General features: G+C 39.5%; 2 protein-coding genes across 4 annotated transcripts in view; both read right to left on the bottom strand.

Moving 5' to 3' along the window:
* st3gal3a (ST3 beta-galactoside alpha-2,3-sialyltransferase 3a) overlaps positions 1-8,188 on the bottom strand; it is a 52,997-nt gene extending 44,809 nt beyond the window's left edge. For both annotated transcript variants that reach the window (XM_034882259.1, XM_034882260.1), the window contains exon 1: positions 8,178-8,188. The gene's annotated coding sequence lies outside the window, so the exon portion shown is untranslated. The remainder of the gene's footprint in view (positions 1-8,177) is intronic.
* Positions 4,415-17,297, bottom strand: part of kdm4aa (lysine (K)-specific demethylase 4A, genome duplicate a) — a 35,476-nt gene continuing 22,593 nt past the window's right edge. For both annotated transcript variants that reach the window (XM_034882257.1, XM_034882258.1), the window contains exons 15-22: positions 16,997-17,073; positions 14,141-14,196; positions 12,588-12,696; positions 11,332-11,520; positions 9,260-9,430; positions 8,194-8,313; positions 5,914-6,006; positions 4,415-4,791 (exon numbers count right to left, since the gene is read on the bottom strand). In XM_034882257.1, coding sequence (XP_034738148.1) covers positions 4,651-4,791; positions 5,914-6,006; positions 8,194-8,313; positions 9,260-9,430; positions 11,332-11,520; positions 12,588-12,696; positions 14,141-14,196; positions 16,997-17,073 — 956 coding nt within the window. In that variant the 3' untranslated portion in view covers positions 4,415-4,650. The remainder of the gene's footprint in view (positions 4,792-5,913; positions 6,007-8,193; positions 8,314-9,259; positions 9,431-11,331; positions 11,521-12,587; positions 12,697-14,140; positions 14,197-16,996; positions 17,074-17,297) is intronic.

Below are 17,297 nucleotides of genomic sequence, written 5' to 3'. Positions count from 1 at the left end.
GGAATCCAATCGCGGGCCGGAACAAACGGCTTGGCGGGCCGCATTCGGCCCGCGGGCCGCCAGTTGATGATCACTGGTCTAAAACAACTACATGCATCAATTTTAGCCCTCGTGTTGTCGTCACGTCGACCATGCAACTTTTTGTTTTTCTGGGTCAAAACATAATTTTTTTTATTTTGTTGCTTTTTGACATTTTTTGTCACTTTTTTCCATGTTATATATGTCATTCTCTGCATTATTAAGCTATTTTCAATGCTCTTTTATATATACATATATGTATTAAAAAAAATCAAATGCTATTAAATAAAACACCTAAATTCATTTAAAGTAGTGAACTGATCATTTGTTTTATTTGTACGGAGCATTGCAGGGAACCTCCACGTTATTTCTTTAGACAATTTGTGTGAAAGAAACCCAATTTTATAATAGAGAAACCTTTTGAAAACGGGTCAAATTTGACCCGAGGACAACAGGAGGGTTAAAGTGAAACAGTGCTATCATTATTTTGTCATCATTATTGCCCAACCGGAATAGTATTATAATGATCATGGGTCACTGCAATCAAATCCACCTGGATTTACAACCGTGGACCTTCAAACTTGATGATTGGTTACCATTGACTTAATAGAGCACATAAGCATTTATTAATTGCTAGCTTGGCAACACAAAACCTGTTTTTATTAATGGGTTAGTGACTGACGGCATCAGGCTTGTAAGTTAACGACAACATCAAAATTCTTAATAATGGGAAGAAGAAAGATATCATGACAAGGCCATCTTATTTTATCAGGAATTATGGGAGCCTGGATAGCTCGGCTAGCAGAGCGTGGCCCCCCGTGTGCAAAGGGTAAGTCCCTGTCCCAGTGGCCGCAGGTTCAACTCTGACCTTTGGCCCTTTGCTGTGTGTCGTTCTCCCCTTTAACTTCTTCAGCTATCCTATATAATAACAGTCTAAAGAACCTGAAAATGAATCATAATCACGAAAAAATTATAATAAAAAGAAGTATAAATAACATGCGAGTTAATGTTGAATGAAGACAGACAAATAGCGCTGAAGCAAATTTCTTTACTGAAAAAAAAACAATGACTTTTTTTTTTTTTTTTTACAAATTGCAGTTCAGTTATACAACGAGAACACAGCTCATCTCCTGGTAACATCTTAAAATAGACTACATGCCATTTACACTTCACAGGATTCTGTGAAAATACACATAGAACATGTTTTACAAAACGCAATAATATAGATAAGATGCCCCCCCCCCCCCCCGGTATAACTCTGTTTATACTTTACGAATAAAATAAATGTATTCTCCACTGGACTGATGACAGCAGGTCCTTTGGATCTAAACTAGAAAACTAGCAGTCCTCTGTCTGCACTCTCACATCAACAAGAACAAGCTTGATCAAAAGGGAGGGGCGCACAAAAAGACATTTTTTTTTTTTATTATTATTATTTCTTTTTATAAATGTACAATTAACATTTTAAAACGGATTTTTCAAACAAATCAGCAATGGCAGCACAACTTTTTCAAATGTCCTCTCAAAAACCCGGACTTAAATAAAAGTGCAATGCTTTCAGTAGAAGAGTGAGGAAACAAAGTGGGTAGACAAAGCGGGATTATAAAAATCTGAATGGTTTTCTTGAAAATGCATCTATATACTGTAGAAAAAATAGAACATACATCATGAAACTCAACCCCCCACGCGGTATTATTGCAGACTCATGTCTGCAGTGGTTACTCTCTTAAAGCACCGTTTATAAATAGGCTGGTAACAACAAGCTATGTTCAGTTTTACTAAATTCATGTAAAAAGGAATGCAGTTCATAGTTATAGTTCAGGAGGAAGCATAATCACTGGATTAAATGGCATTGCGCAAAGAAATATGTCATATGTATATTATTAGTTTTGTATGCATTTGTATGCAAACAAAGTGGTGGAGCGAGCTAGAAAATGAACAGTGAGAGAGCGGTGCTAATGTTAGATAAAACAAAGTGGTGGAGCAAGTTAGAGAGAGAGAGTTGTGCTAACATTAGCTAAACAAAGCGGTGGAGCAAGCTAGAGAAAGAACAGAGAGAGAGAGAGAGCGGTACTAACGTTAGATAAAACAAAGTGGTGGATCGAGCTAGAAAAAGAACAGAAAGAGAGAGCGATGCTAACGTTAGATAAAACAAAGTGGTGGAGTGAGCGTATAACTCAATGTGCTCCGATTCCATTTTTTCTTGTTGTCACGGAAACAACGGGTCTGGCTACTCCGCTTGTCATTGGTTAACTGTCAAAAAAGCACATGACGTAGGGAGTTTTTTCAAAAAAGTTGCGACAACTTTTTTGAAAACATATTTACACCACAGGATTATTTTCTAAAACAGACGCTGGTGTGAACATAGCCTAAGAAGGACCTATTCCTGCTTCGGTTTGTAATAAATGAATGAACGCCATGCTCCACCAAGCCTCATCAGAAATAATTTTTCAAAAACAATTTGGTAACGTTAATTTTTTTAATTCTACTAAAGCTACTACTTAGCTTTTTCAAATGGTTATCAATAGTCAAAAGTTTAAAGAGCTGTAAGTGAATATCTGGTCAGATATGTGATCTTTGATCAGATAGTTCCCCATAATAATTGAATGTTGAATGCCAATTTTGATGCAAAAAGTTATTATACATCGGTTTTTGTTTTAACGTTTTAACTTTGGCTTTTTTAATCAAACATGCGCAAAAAATGTCAAGTAATGTATTGAAAAACGTATTTATTTGGTATGGGTATACTTTCAGTAGCTTCAGCAAAACATTCCACCTGTAACTCCATCGTTTTCACAAAATGGCCTGGCACTTTTAACCATAACTGTGGCTATTGCAACTCATGTTAACCCTGGTGTTAGGGTCAAATTTGACCCGTTTTCTAATTGTCTATATCAGAAATATGGGTTTCTTTTTAGCTACCCAATTGTAATTAGCCAAAATTAACGCGCTTCCCAAGTACAACAAAAGATTGGATCCATCGTATAAAAAAAAAAAAAAAAAAAGGATCCTGACTGAGTTTTGACATAAACCCTTCTGTGAAGATCCTTCCTTTAATAATAGTATAAATATTTCATTATTTATGCTTTTTTAACTCGAGAATGTAGTATAATTTCCTATAAATGACGTTTATTGAGCTTGAATTCCAAAAATAGGTGTAAAACTAGTGATAAGTTGGTGTTAACACATGGGAACAAAATAAAGTGTCCGAAGATGAGCCAAAAACATTGAAAAAGAGCGTCAAAAGTTTCGAAAAAAGAGACAGAACAGGTCAGAAAAAGTGTTGATGTTCAGTTTAGACCCAGTAAGTGCATCGTCAAATGGAAAAAATTTAAAAAAAAACGTAATAATGCCAATAGGTATTAATTGATAAAGCCAATTGACGGGCCGAGCGTCGAGCTCTGCTACCTGATACACTCGCTACCTTATTGTACTGGATACAGGACTTTTTTTTATTTTATTTTTATTAAGTTATGACTTGTGTTGGTTGGAGTTAGGGTCCTGTTTTATTCTGTAATATTCTGGCCCTGTCTGTGAGAGCGGCCCTATTTCAATGCCTAGTTTTGAGGAATTCACAATTTTAATTTATGTTATGTTCACACGATGCACATTTCAAAATAAAATCGGTTTCAATGAAATTAGCATAACGAGTTTAAGCATGTTAAACTCGACCTCGTCAGAATATGGAGCCCGGCAGGTATCAGCGGTAACATGAATCATTTTAGTCCATGTTCAAGAAGAATTGCCAAATATGGTCTGCGTCTAACATTTTCTATGTTAACATGAATCCAAAACAAGATTAAAAGTGAATAATAATGAATAATAATTCTGCTGAGCATGTTTCACTCCTTCTGACACTGCGTGGACAAAATAAAACTATTAACTAATGAAAATAATCCTAATAAAAATAAACCCAAAATAATTTTAAGAAATTACAGCACAAACTTTCCAAATCATACCTTAAAATGAATAACTCGGGCATACACATTTATTATTAAATTAGGAAGTGTGGGAAAGGACTGAAGCTGAACAAATAATGGCAAGGCTTGGCAAGGCTTTTAATTTGAAATTATTTATTCAGCCATTTTAGGGCACAGTTTAGTACTTTAAATATGTAAAATGAAATCAATCGAAAGTTCTACCTTTGAGACCTGTTGGGCTCCGTCTCATCACCACTAACGGCAGCAAAATATAAATAAAATGACGCTGATATTATCCCATAATAAGCATATTTATTAAAATGTTTAAAACATTACTGTAAGTAAAGTTGAACTTCAGCATTGTCTTTTTTTTTACAATTTTTTTTACTTTAGTACAAAAGCCATTTTTTGTCTTACGTCCTACTTTTATGTCCTGCAGAGGAATCCTCTGAAAACCCCCCAAAATCCTGCCGTTTCCTGTTTTGCACTCAAACCAAAGCAAATATAACAGTCATTGAATGAAGATGGATGAACGAGAAGTAGAAAAAAAAAAAAAAAAAAATCGAGAACAGTCCGAAGCGAGTCCAGAAGAAAGAGGTCCGGAGCTACACTTCGTCAGCTGCTAGCTGCTAGGCTAAGGTACAGTGAGCACGGGTCAGTCTGTCAGTGCTGGTGCTGTGTGGGTGGTGGGTGTGTGTGTGTGTGAGAGGGGTTACTCCATGATGGCTCTGTAAATCACAGGCTCTATGTAGTCCCCCCTGTAACGCGAGTTGATCACTCTCTGTCTCTTGGACTCCTGGATGATCTCCTTCTCTTCAAAGATGCCGTCGAACCTCATGTCTGACGCTTTGGACTGCAGAGACAAACACCAGACTGCATGACAACACGGACACGGCTTTTCAATCGCTTTTTGTTACTCCTATTTAGTTAGGGTTGGGCATCATTTTGATTTGAACAACTTCTAATTGGGATCCTTCTTTTTCAAATCTGGTTCTTTGAGGGGTGGAGTCAAACGGCTCACATGTTTATTTCACAGATACATTTTACTCAATTTTATTGGAGACTTGCAGTTCAACCTGGCTTTTTCCAGTGGAAACTAAAGCTACAAGAGCGCCTCTTAGTGAGCTCCACGGCTGCAACACAACAAGCGCTTGGAAGTATGGGGGTCGCTACGGAAACCAAAACTTATGCCTGTTAAATTTGGAAACGATGACCCGAAGGGGCGTTCAAAATCTCTCTGCACTACATACTCAACATATACATATCGTTCAACATACTTTTGTCTGGATCTCTTTAGGATGCACTAAGCTATTTTCAACCTCACTTGCTGTTTGCCGTTGGAAACGCGTAACCATGGTAACCCCTGCCGTTCTCCGCTCTACCGGCCTCGCTAGATGACGCTTAAATTACTGACGGAGGTGAATAACTAGACCAACAGTTGTAGAAATGTGAATTACTGTTACTGACGTTTCGGAGCTCCTTGGTTGCGGTCTGTCTGTTTTGGAGGTTGTCATTGCTAGCGCATTGCATTGTGGGCTATTTATTCCGGCATAATGTACCGTATTGCACAGTAGTGATTTCTTTTAAGCACGTTTCGGACGGAGGTTTGGTTGACCGGAAAAAAAATAAAACAAAATCACATAAAATGTGTGTCACATACTTTTTTAGCTACTAAAAAGCATTTTAGTGTGGAATTTCAGATGCAGCAAGATAAGGGGAACCATTTGATTTTGTTTTATTCGTGGATTACAGTTTTAGTTGTCTTTTTCCAACAATTTTTTTCCAAACTATTCCATACAATTCCAATAGAAAAACAATTGGAATTGGAATATTTGAAACGTCTCCAAGTTCGAAACCAGCTCTTGATGCCCAACGCTATTTTTAATTCCAACTCAGTCTTTGTTAGAGGAACACAGGATTGGACACGTATACGATGGATTAAAGCGTCCATGTTAGTGGTTCGGGTTGCATTTACCAGTCTGGATTTGACTCTCTTGGGGAGTTCCTCGTCCAGAGAGTAGACATCATCTCTCTTGGCTGTTAGCTGTGACCCATCCTCAAACTCCACCTACATTCCAGAAATGTAGCAAACGAAAAAGTCACGACACAAAATATAAAGTAGAGTAAGTGTAAAAAAAAAAAAAACCACAATATCTCAGATTATTTTTGACATATCAATGTCGATATTGTGGCGATACTGTAGTGTCGACTATTGGTGCTATCACAAAACGAGAAAAATGTGAGTTTTGATAAATAATCACAAATAATGTGGATACAGTAACTGAGTTGGTTAAGGCAAATAATAAAACAGCTAGAACAGTCTAGTAAATTCATAAAATGACATCACTTTACTGTGATGCAGCCTTTAAAACCAGGAAATATCACAATACTATGATATCAAAAATTGAAGACGCTATCTAGCCTCATATCTCCATGTCGATATGATATTGATATATTGTCCAACCCTAAAATTAAGCAAATTAATCTATTTCTAACTGACCTGTAACTTTCTAATAATCAATTACAACAATTCATATTGAATTTCACCTTGTATTTCACAAAGCTGACAATGTGCTTCATCGTCACAATGAAAAAAATAACTAACCTCACATAACTTGGAAAAGTGGAAAGCTATGTTACCATATGTATGTTTAAGAATTGATTGGTTTTGGAAATTTTGGAATTTTTTGGAAATGATTAGTTTTATATGTTGTATTTTCTCAAACTGATTTTTAAATGTGCAAATAATCTAGCTAATCTAGCCCCTTTTGTGAAAAAGAAAAAAAATACACGGAGAGTGGCCACTAGGGTAGCATAGCAGAGGGGCACACAACCATTTACGACAAGTCATGTTTTTCAGGGACTGGGAACCATTTTGGAATGATTTACCAACTGAAATAAAAACACAAACATAACTGAAAACATTTCCTACAATGGTGAAATACTGTCTGAAAAAAACAACAACATGTAACAACTTAGTCAGTTGTGTTATTGTACTGTCTGTGCCAGATGCCTGGCTGGTTGCGCATGGCTTCCAGGGTTCACCCTGCCGGGCGGGGTCTGGGTATAGGAGTTAAACAAGTAGAGGCAGAGGCCCCTCGCTATCTAACTACTGTCATTGTAGTTAGTCTAACTACTAAATAAATAAAAAAATGACATAACGTCAGCAATTATCAGGCTATTTTAATAGCATTGTAAACTAAAAATGTATAAAAGGCCTACATGTTACTGTAGGCCCTGTTTATTATGTAACTTTCATACAATATATGTAGTCCACTAAAAGTGCTATTTTTGCCACTGACATGCTCAGATTATAATTCTAAGTGTCTGACGACATTATGGAAAGGATTCCTACAGAGATAGACCTTTTTTAATACCCAATTCAAAATGATTTGACACATAATTTTCTTTTAACAACAATAGTCCACAGAGACAATTGCAATAAAATTGTGCAGCCCTAACTGTAACATAAATGCTTTAGGTTGAACCTACCACAAACACCAGCAATCGTTACCCAATCAAATACGTCAAATAAGTGCTGTTTTCAGGGGGATGACTATCTAGCATGAACACTGGATTTCTAACCTTTGCCTCGGGCTCTTCCAAATGGAAGTTCAAAAAACTGCTGCTCTCTGAGCTTGCCAGAGCAGCAAAATCCTTCCTCGTAATATTAAGTATTGCGGTGCAGTGTTTTGGCATCTGCTAGACTTAACAACTTTGTAACTCAAACAGGACTTCCTGTTTCTAATTTGATTGTATCAATGGAATTTAAAACTAAAGGGCACCATATATTGTAGTTTACATAGTCAAAGGCTACATTTATAGATCTAACATTAAAATCTGCTCACAATAAACAGAAAGAAATATGTTTGGGAATGGCTTATTCCAAAACCAAATATTCTCAAAAAGAGAAATTGTTAATATCTAAAAGTGATTCATTAAATCATTTATACATTATATTGTTCAGATACCTTAGTATACTTCCTCAAAAAAGTTTAAGCAAACAATACAATATGTTAGAACAAAACATATTCCACGATTAAAAGTAGCAGGGAGAAAATTCTTATAATACTTGCCCCGACCTATTGCGCGCGCACGCACACACACACACACACACACACACACACACACACACACACACACACACACACACACACACACACACACACACACACACACACACACACACACACACACACACACACACACACACACACACACACACACACACACACACACACACAGGAAATCTTACCAGGTACATGTGGATGGCATGCGCTGCTACAAATTTGGCCCCGTACACCAGGCCGTCTGTCCATCGCACCTGAACCACTTCGCCCGGGGGTGGGGGTCCCAGCTGAGCACAGTCCCGGCTCTAAAATATTAAAAACACACACGAGAAACGTCCAAGCAAACTGAACACAGGCGTAGATTTCTCCCCTGTGTGGACCGCTTTAGCCCGGGGGATTCTTTTGAAGTGGACATGTTATGTGGGTGGCCAGATTTCCCAGAACAAAAACCGGGAAACTTTACGCGTGACCGTAGTGCTCGTGCATGCACACTTTTTAACGTGAACATGCATGCTAGGTAACTACTGCTAGGACTACAGTTGAAAATTAGCCAACTGGCTGACACATTTACAGAAATGTTGAAAAATGTGCATTGTCCTAATCAAATAAATAAATAAGTGCTGCCCAACGATTACAATATTTAATCGCGATTAATTGCAATAATGTCATAGTTAACGCGTAATTAATCACACATTTCTGTCTAATCTAAATGTCCCTTGATTTCTTTTTGTCCCATTATAGTTTCTTATTTTAATGCTCTTATCAACATGGAAAAGTGGATTGTCTTGCTTTAAGTAAATTGGCATATATCCTACTGTAGTGTTCAATTTCACACTAAGATTCTCTCTAGGAGCGAATAATCTCTCACACAGTGTAACGATGTCCACCAATAACGCGGGACCGTGTGACCAGAATTGCCTAATATCGGCCGATAATATCTGTCGGGCTGTAATACAGATGTGTCAGTGAACAAACCACAGACAGTTGTCTCGGGAATGCTTAATTCAATTCAATTCAATTTTATTTTATTTACAGTATCAATTCATAACAAGAGTTATCTCAAGACACTATACAGATAGACCTCCGAGACAGATAGTCTCCTCCAGAACAAGCAACAACTGCTTAGCTGCAGTTCAGGGCAGTGTGGCCTTGCAGAATGAATATAGGTGAAACACAATGTATATTTGGGTGCTATTTTTGGAATAAATTTTAAAAAAAAATACAAGATAAAGATTAAACCAGTGAACCTACCACGATGTCTTCGGGGAAGAGATTGTCGCTGAAGGAACCGTCGTCAAAGTTGACTTCGTAAAACGTCTCTTTAGACAGCTGCACCACGTCACACTGGTAGTAGCGGCCATTCTTGTGCTTGCATATCACCTTCTGTCCCACGGTCAGCTCCTGCATGGCTGCTTTATTGCGCTGTCGAAGGAGTTACGGGAAAATCACATTTTTATGACTTGCTAATGTAGACAGTGCTTCAGTAGTCCCTGACATTTGGGATACTTTAATGTAAAGCCTAGTTAAGAATAAAGATTCACAACAAGAAAAAACTGTTGCACGGAAAAGATGGTTGCCCGTCTCATCTAAACCCTTGTGTTGTCCTCTCGGGTCCAAAACGGACAAAGATTTTACATTTTAATCACTTTTTCTGACTTTTTTTTTAGTTTTCACTAACACCACCTTACTACAACTAGTTTTACAGTACTTTTGGGAATACATAATTAATAACCCTCATTTATGTAGAATTATACCAAATTCTTGAGTTTCAAAAAAGCAAAGATTTTGAATTTTTTTGACTAATAGTTAAGATCAGAGGAACGTACAGGTGAGTTTAGTCAGGAATGAAAGTGATCAAATGTATTCGCAAAGAGCGTTGTAAGGAATCCAATCCATTTTTCTTTTGGTAATTTGGTTAAAAATTTCAGATGTAGACTTTTTTAAAGGGGGCAAATTTGACCCGAGGACAACAGGAGGGCTAATTCAAGCCAGCTGATGGTGTCGCCTGGGATTTAGCTTGTCAAGTTGCCAGTGGCTGGGTTTTAAGATGTATGGGAGGTCAGCTGGTCAAGTCAGTTATAAACGCTTGCAAACTGGTCAAGGTGGTGGTTTTGGACGGATGTAGTCTATATCAATGACGTTCCATTTCCAGGATTGTTCAGGTGCCGCCAGAAATTCTGCCAAATGTCACTCTTTTCTGCCGGATGTCCCCTTAACCATCCTCTTTTTTTGCGTTGCCGTTCTAAACTTTGGTGGATTTCTGATTACCCGCTCCTCAGATCTCTGCAGGGTAAATCCAGACAGCTAGCTAGACTATCTGTTCAATCTGAGTTTTCTGTTGCACGACTAAAACAACTTTTGAACGTACACGTTCTACATTACACTACATATCATTTAGCTGACGCTTTTATCCAAAGCGACTTACAATTGCTATCTTACTCAGGGACACATGCTCAGGGCATGCATCTTATCCACTGCCCCATCACGACCCAGAAGAAGTTCTACCACAACAAGGTTCTTCCTGAGGCTATTTTGCAGAATCACTGTGATTGTTTAAGGTGCTGAGCGCCGTCCAAGATGATTCTGATTGGTTTAAAGAAATGCCAAAAATCCAGAGCACATTTTTCTACCATCCTGTAATGCTGTGTGGACTAGCCAGACCTTCATTCGAGCGGAGGAAGGTCTGGCAATGCAATTCTATCCACACTGGAACTGGTGGTGAAAGTGGGATTAATCTAAAACAATCCCTATTAAAGAGAAATATTTTGTGGGCGTGGGGCACGGCCTGCTGAGACCAGCGGATGATTCAAACAGCGGTCCATCCAGTTTTGCGTCATCCTGCAAATCTTGGCAGACCACAGCTGCTCTCGGGTAGCTCCATTGACTAGAGCCACAAAAGCACTAGAAGTTCCACCAATACAAGTTTTTACTGAGGCTATTTAGCTGAGGCACCATCATTTTTCCGGGGCTTAGCCCCAAGACGATTGGTTCAAAGAGATGCCAATGAACCAGAGCACGTTTTTTACCAAAGTAGTGAATCAGAGAAATAAAACGCTGTTTAAACACTACTAGAAATGCAACTGTAGCAATTATTTTACTATAGGTCATTCGTATTTTCAAACGCTGCGAAAGAAATTCAGCCACAAAAATGCTTGTGAAGTTAGAATGGAGGTTCAACGAACCGTTGCCAAAATAGTTGCCAAGTCTTTGGTCTCAACTGGGCCTAACAGAACTGGACAATGCTTTCAAAGGTTTAACAAGTTTATCTCTTGTGACAGTAAATCCTTAAAGAAGAGGTTAGCAGATCCTCAGAAGCTCCTTACCTCAATCTGAGTGGGGCCTTTGTGTCGACAGCAGGTAACATGGACCACAAAGGGCCACTGATCCGGCTGCATGAGTACTCCAGCAGCCTGGGCACAGGTGGGGTGATAGGCAGTGGGACAGCGGCCATGAGAGCACTGCACGCAGCAGCCCGACGCCTTCTTCATCCGCTTCTTGCAATAGTAACATTTCTGACAGAGATTAAAGCACAGGAGTAAAAAATCAGGTCTTCATGTCTTAATTTTTTTTTTTTTTTTTTTTTTTTTTAATCTGTTCATTGATCCCCAATGGGGAAATTACAATTTACACTCTGTGTCCACACTTTGTTAGTAATCACACACACACACACACACACACACACACACACACACACACACACACACACACACACACACACACACACACACACACACACACACACACACAAGCTCAGGATCTTTACATGCACTAATGGAGAGATATCATAGTGAGTGTGCTGCAAGCTGAACCAGCGTCCTGAGCGGGTGGGGGGGTACAGTGCCTTGCTCAACAGCACCTGGCAGTGCCCAGGAGGTGAAGTGGCATCTCTCCAGCCACACTCCCTACTTTTTGGTCCATACGGGGACTTGAACCAATGACCCTCCGGTTCCCAACCCAACTCCCCATGGAATTCAGCTGTCCTATCAAATAAAGACTGAAAATAGGTTGTTGGTTGTGTGTCTGTCCACGGCTAAAGAGCATTTGCCTGTTGCTTTGAATTGCAGTTAAAGGAGTAGTTCACTGTAGCATAGATAAATAAATTGTACATAGAACTTAACTCCCTGGGCTATCTGTAGTCCCAGAATATGTTATTCATTGAATGGCATTAAGGAGAGTGGAGCGCATGAAAAATAAAACGCATATCAGTGCCAACAGACAAAGCCCTACAAAACGCATGTGTTCAACAAATTCCGTCACAGGAGGAAAATCCCAAAATGCTATTTCTAGCAGTAGCTTAGTGAAAAAGTTGTGTTTGGATTTCCATTAGCGCACAAATGGATACAAGACACTTGAATAATGCTGCACAGAACCGTTTAAGATTCTGTTAAAGTTTGTTTTTGATAATGTGCTTTCATTTTTCATGCGCCATGCTCTCCTTAACAGCATCAGGTAGAAAACTTTTTGTGTATAATGACAATAAAGGCATTCTATTCTATTCTATTCTATTACATACCAGCTTGTAATGGAGAATGTAACGGTAGCTTCTCCATGAAAGAGTGAGATTGTTATTTGAACTCACCAGTTTAAATCTTTGCAAAGGGATGCCACTTAAATCCACAGGACTTCTTTCAGTGATGTTGACAAAGCGAGCCTCCAGCACAGCTACTGCACACAGCACATGTACCCACCTAAAACACACACACACACACACACACACACACACACACACACACACACACACACACACACACACACACACACACACACACACACACACACACACACACACACACACACACACACACACAAGGTAGTCTTATTGTTCTCTTATTTGAACAAACAGAACCATAATCCGACTATTGATGGTTTGAGACATTGAGAGAGTTAATTAATTGACAGCTGATTCCTGTTTAATGCAACTAATGGCTTTGGAGGTAGATATTTAACAAGTTAGATCCAAGACTCTTCCAGGGCGTAACCCTTTAGTTACAGAAGATCTTTGCTAATCTATGCGGCAGATACCTTTATGCTATATACTCAGTCCCACCCAAACAAAGGGGGCAGAGGAGAGTCTAATCTCGGTGCCTTTCAGTGCTGGCAGAAGAAAAAAAAAAACATTAGGAACTGGGTTTAGATTGTCATTCCAATACAAAAAACCAAGCCAAGGCCCTGCATTATCATATCGGACATTGTTGTTGCCTGGACTTCCATCAGTAGAGTAATAATTATATTTCTCATGTATCATTGGCCACAGGGTGTGATGGGAATGGATCCTACAAAACGCAAGAATTAAATCCCTCTTCCAGTACCACAGATGACAGGCGTGCCAAAACACTGATTTATGAACTCCAATATCCAATGGAAACTAACTCAGAATGTAATAGCACAACATGGCGTCAACATAAAACTGCATGAACAAAATACTTTCACCCAAGAAATGCCTATTCTTTCTTCTGGAGTGTTTTCATCCAAACCACCATTTTCCTAAACTTAAATGTCATCACCGCATGACGCTCACTGTTTCTGGCTGAATCCCCTTACCATGGCCCCTGAAAGGCGGTGACTGTAGCCTGCTCACAGTAACTTATAGGCGGCTAAACAGATTCTGCTGGTAGCCGGCGTCCCGGAGCTTTGTAGCGGCTAAATACAACCAGCTGCTCAGATTCTGTTGCTCTATCGGTTTACGTTACAGCACTTTACTCAGTTTAAATGACTTCTGTTAATAATATGGTCTACTGGTGAAGTAGCATTGATCACTGTGAGGGTGGGGTGGGGGAAGGAGAAATTCTGTCCCCACTCGGTATAAAAATAATTCAGCAAAGGCACGGATATATAGACCAGAAAGTAAGAAACCCCACTCATCCCCAGAGCAAATTGCACCCTGATTGGCTACCAATATAAGGTGCATCCCTATATACAGTAATACCTAACCAGTTGGACCATGACTATTCCAGGTTTCTGACTCAGGACTCACCTGTTGATGGCTGTTAAGGAGTTGAAAAAATCAATGAGCAGCTTAGCACGCTAAACCAGTTTGGTGTTATCCTGTTTAAGGATAAAGTACCATTATAATAGTGCGGATGCTCTAAAACAGCTAGATGTACGGCTTCTGGTGTCTCTGGAACCACTTACTTGTTGTTGTTAGCTTTCTGCAAGGCTCCCCCTCTCAGCGAACACAAACAGCAATTCTGCAAAAAGAGCATTAATCAACTAACCATCCAAACAATAAAGAGCTGCATTTTTCCTTGGTGTAGCTTTGAGTAGTTGACTAGAAGCCATATTAATTTACAGCCATTATCAAAACCAATGGACCACTCTCGTTAATGTTGGTCTTACAGTTATGTACGATTTATAACAGTATTACATGGCTATAACCAGCTCCAGTGCAACACAATTTAACAGTAGTTACTGGCCAACAAGACTGGCAAGCTGGCCGCCCTGGTGAAGAAAGTGAAGGTATTCAGGGAGTGCAGCCTTTTGTGCTTCACAGAGACACGGCCCACAAGCAAAATCCAAGACGCTGACATGGACCTACCCAGCTTTTCCGCTGTGAGGGCCGGACAGAGACCCCAAACAAAGAGGCAAAAACAAAGAAGGGTGGGCTAGCAGTCTTTGTCAACATTACATGGTGCAACCCAGGACATGTGGCGGCCCAGACATTGAACTCTTAGCGGGGAGTCTCCGTCCGAATTACATGCCTATCACAAGCTCTAGCTGAAACCGCATGTGACGTCATCCATTCAGTTAGAGCGAGGCTCCGGGCCCAGCACCCTGAAGCCTTCATTGCAATTTCAGGGGACTTCAATCCTGTTACACTGGACTCAACCCTGTCTGCCTTTTATCAGTTTGTATGTTGCCCTACACGGAAGAACAGAACAATAAATTTCATGCAAATGTCAGAGATGCATACACTGTCACTCCACTGCCACTGCTGGGGAGATCAGATTACAACCTGGTCTTCCTAAAACCATATGTTCTACTTTTCTGCAGACAACCAACCACCACAAGCTCCTTCAGGAAATGGTCTCTTGAGGCAGAGGAGGCCCGGAAGGACTGCTTTAAGTCAACAGACTGAAATATACTGCGGGACATTGAGGGGTCACAGACTGTCCTACTGACTACCTGAATTTCTATTTGGACATTGTAGTTCCCACAAAAAGTATATGCTTCTTTTCAAATAAGAAGCCTTGGATCTCCTCAACAAAAAGAGGAGGATGTAGGAGGGGAGAAAAGGACTCTCTCAGCCCCTACTGTTACATCACTTTGTCTGCTGTACACCTGACTATCTTATAGGCTATATTTGCTCTCTACATTATTTGGACTGTGGCCATAACATCTACTTATGAATTATTCCCTGTATTGTTTTTAAGTATATTATTTATTTTATTGTTTGTCAAGCAATTCTATTAAGTTTCCGTTCTTGTCTTTTCATAGTCATAGTTAATTTTTAATAATAAGCTATTGCACAAGCACGGCACTGTTCAATTTTGCACTACCACCACTGCTCACACACTACCATAGCACCATATCATGGTCATTGCATCACATGGTCAGTCCATACCAGATCTTTGTAATCACTTCCCAAATTGTTAAGTCTTTACATTTTTGTGAGTGATTTTTATGTATGTGTGATATATGTGTGTGTGAGTTGTGTTATGGTTGTCTTATCTACTACTACTACTACTACTAAAATTTCCCTCGGAATGAATAAAGTATCCATCAATCCATCTGGTTTTCAGTCTACCGAATGCTGTGTTTAACACCAGATTTCTGTCACCAGCAACAGCAGCCTCATTAAATACTTTTTAAGGATGTTTGTAATGCATCAAATAATCCTGCTACAGAGGATGTCACAGGCTCTGACAGAGAGCTAAGCCTGACAGTCTGAATAGCCCTGACACACCTGGGCCACGTTCAGCCCCAACAACACGTTTTTTTAAAACTGAAACAAGGTGCATTGAACACCCTGTTGTGTGTGCAAGCGCTCCGCCTTTTAATTACCACGGGTTTACAGACACGTCTCTGCTAACTGGGTATACAGTAAATGAGAGACACACCCAAAAAACTAAAAACTAAAAACATATCTAAGCCGTTGCACATTGTTTCACCTTGTCCCGAGGAGACATGACGTTCAACCAGGAAACCTTATCAAAACAGAGTGCGCACTGTTTTGAGATTAAACGTGCTCCAGGCTAAAAGCAAAGAACTCAAAGAAAACCGGTTCCCAAATCAGCAAGTGACAATTAGAATAGAACCTACAGTCCCTCTGCTTCACTCCCTGCCGGGACTGGACCCAGAGTCGGCAATCTTCTTGGTGTGTCAGCATCTTTAAAAACACTTCCACAACGAACTGCACAAGTGAGCCTCTGCAGAGACACCTGTGGACACCTGTATATACATGCGCTCTCTGAAGCGTCCCTCTGATTATTTGAGTTCTTCACAAACCTTCAAGATGGTAAGGGGTCTCCAAGAGTACCTCACACGTGGTGTTATAACAATAAGATCACATTAACACTATATACACACTACTCACCAGCATGTGGTAAACTGAGGAAAATAAAGTGCACCAGCAAACAATGTGAGCTTTTGCTGTTAAAAGGGGCAGATTTTTTACAGAATGTTGTTATTATTTCATATTTGGTAAATTATTTAATATTTTTTGGGGGCTATTTGATTTATGAAGAACAAGAGACATAGACCAGTAACAGTACCAACCATCCTCTTTTTTGTTGACCATGAGAGTTGACCATCAGAAATAACTACATAAGTGGTCAAATAACAATAACTCTGCTTCAGGTGAAACACTGGATGTTTTCCTTGTTTCGTTTTTAAAAGTTCAGCGTATGAGGTGAGATGGAAAGTTTGTTTAGGTGATCTGGAGCGTTCATGCCCAGTGAAAGCGAGCATTACGTTTTTATTTTATGTGTACGATTTTTTTCTGCTTTTGTGCTACCAAGACGGCTCCGATGAAACAACACCTTAACTGACCTCAGTCATGGCGTTGGCTTTGCAGCGCGCACATTTCCATTCCTTGCTTACACTGGCTGGATCCACACCATAACAGCCTGGAACATACAAACACAAAGACATAGTCTGACACACTGGAGTAGTGGTTGAGAGACTTAGTCCAAACATTTTCATGCAAATTTGATATGGCCATGTAAACAACATAATATATGTTTTGTTTATATTTGTCTAATTCTATAGTAACTAGGGCTGTCAAATGATTACAATTTTTAATCAAATTAATCAGAATTTTCAGTGGATTAATCAGGATTAATCACTATTT

The sequence above is a fragment of the Etheostoma cragini genome, chromosome 9 (assembly GCF_013103735.1).
Source record: "Etheostoma cragini isolate CJK2018 chromosome 9, CSU_Ecrag_1.0, whole genome shotgun sequence".
NCBI lineage: Eukaryota > Metazoa > Chordata > Actinopteri > Perciformes > Percidae > Etheostoma > Etheostoma cragini.
This window is presented reverse-complemented; position numbering and strand designations above follow the sequence as displayed.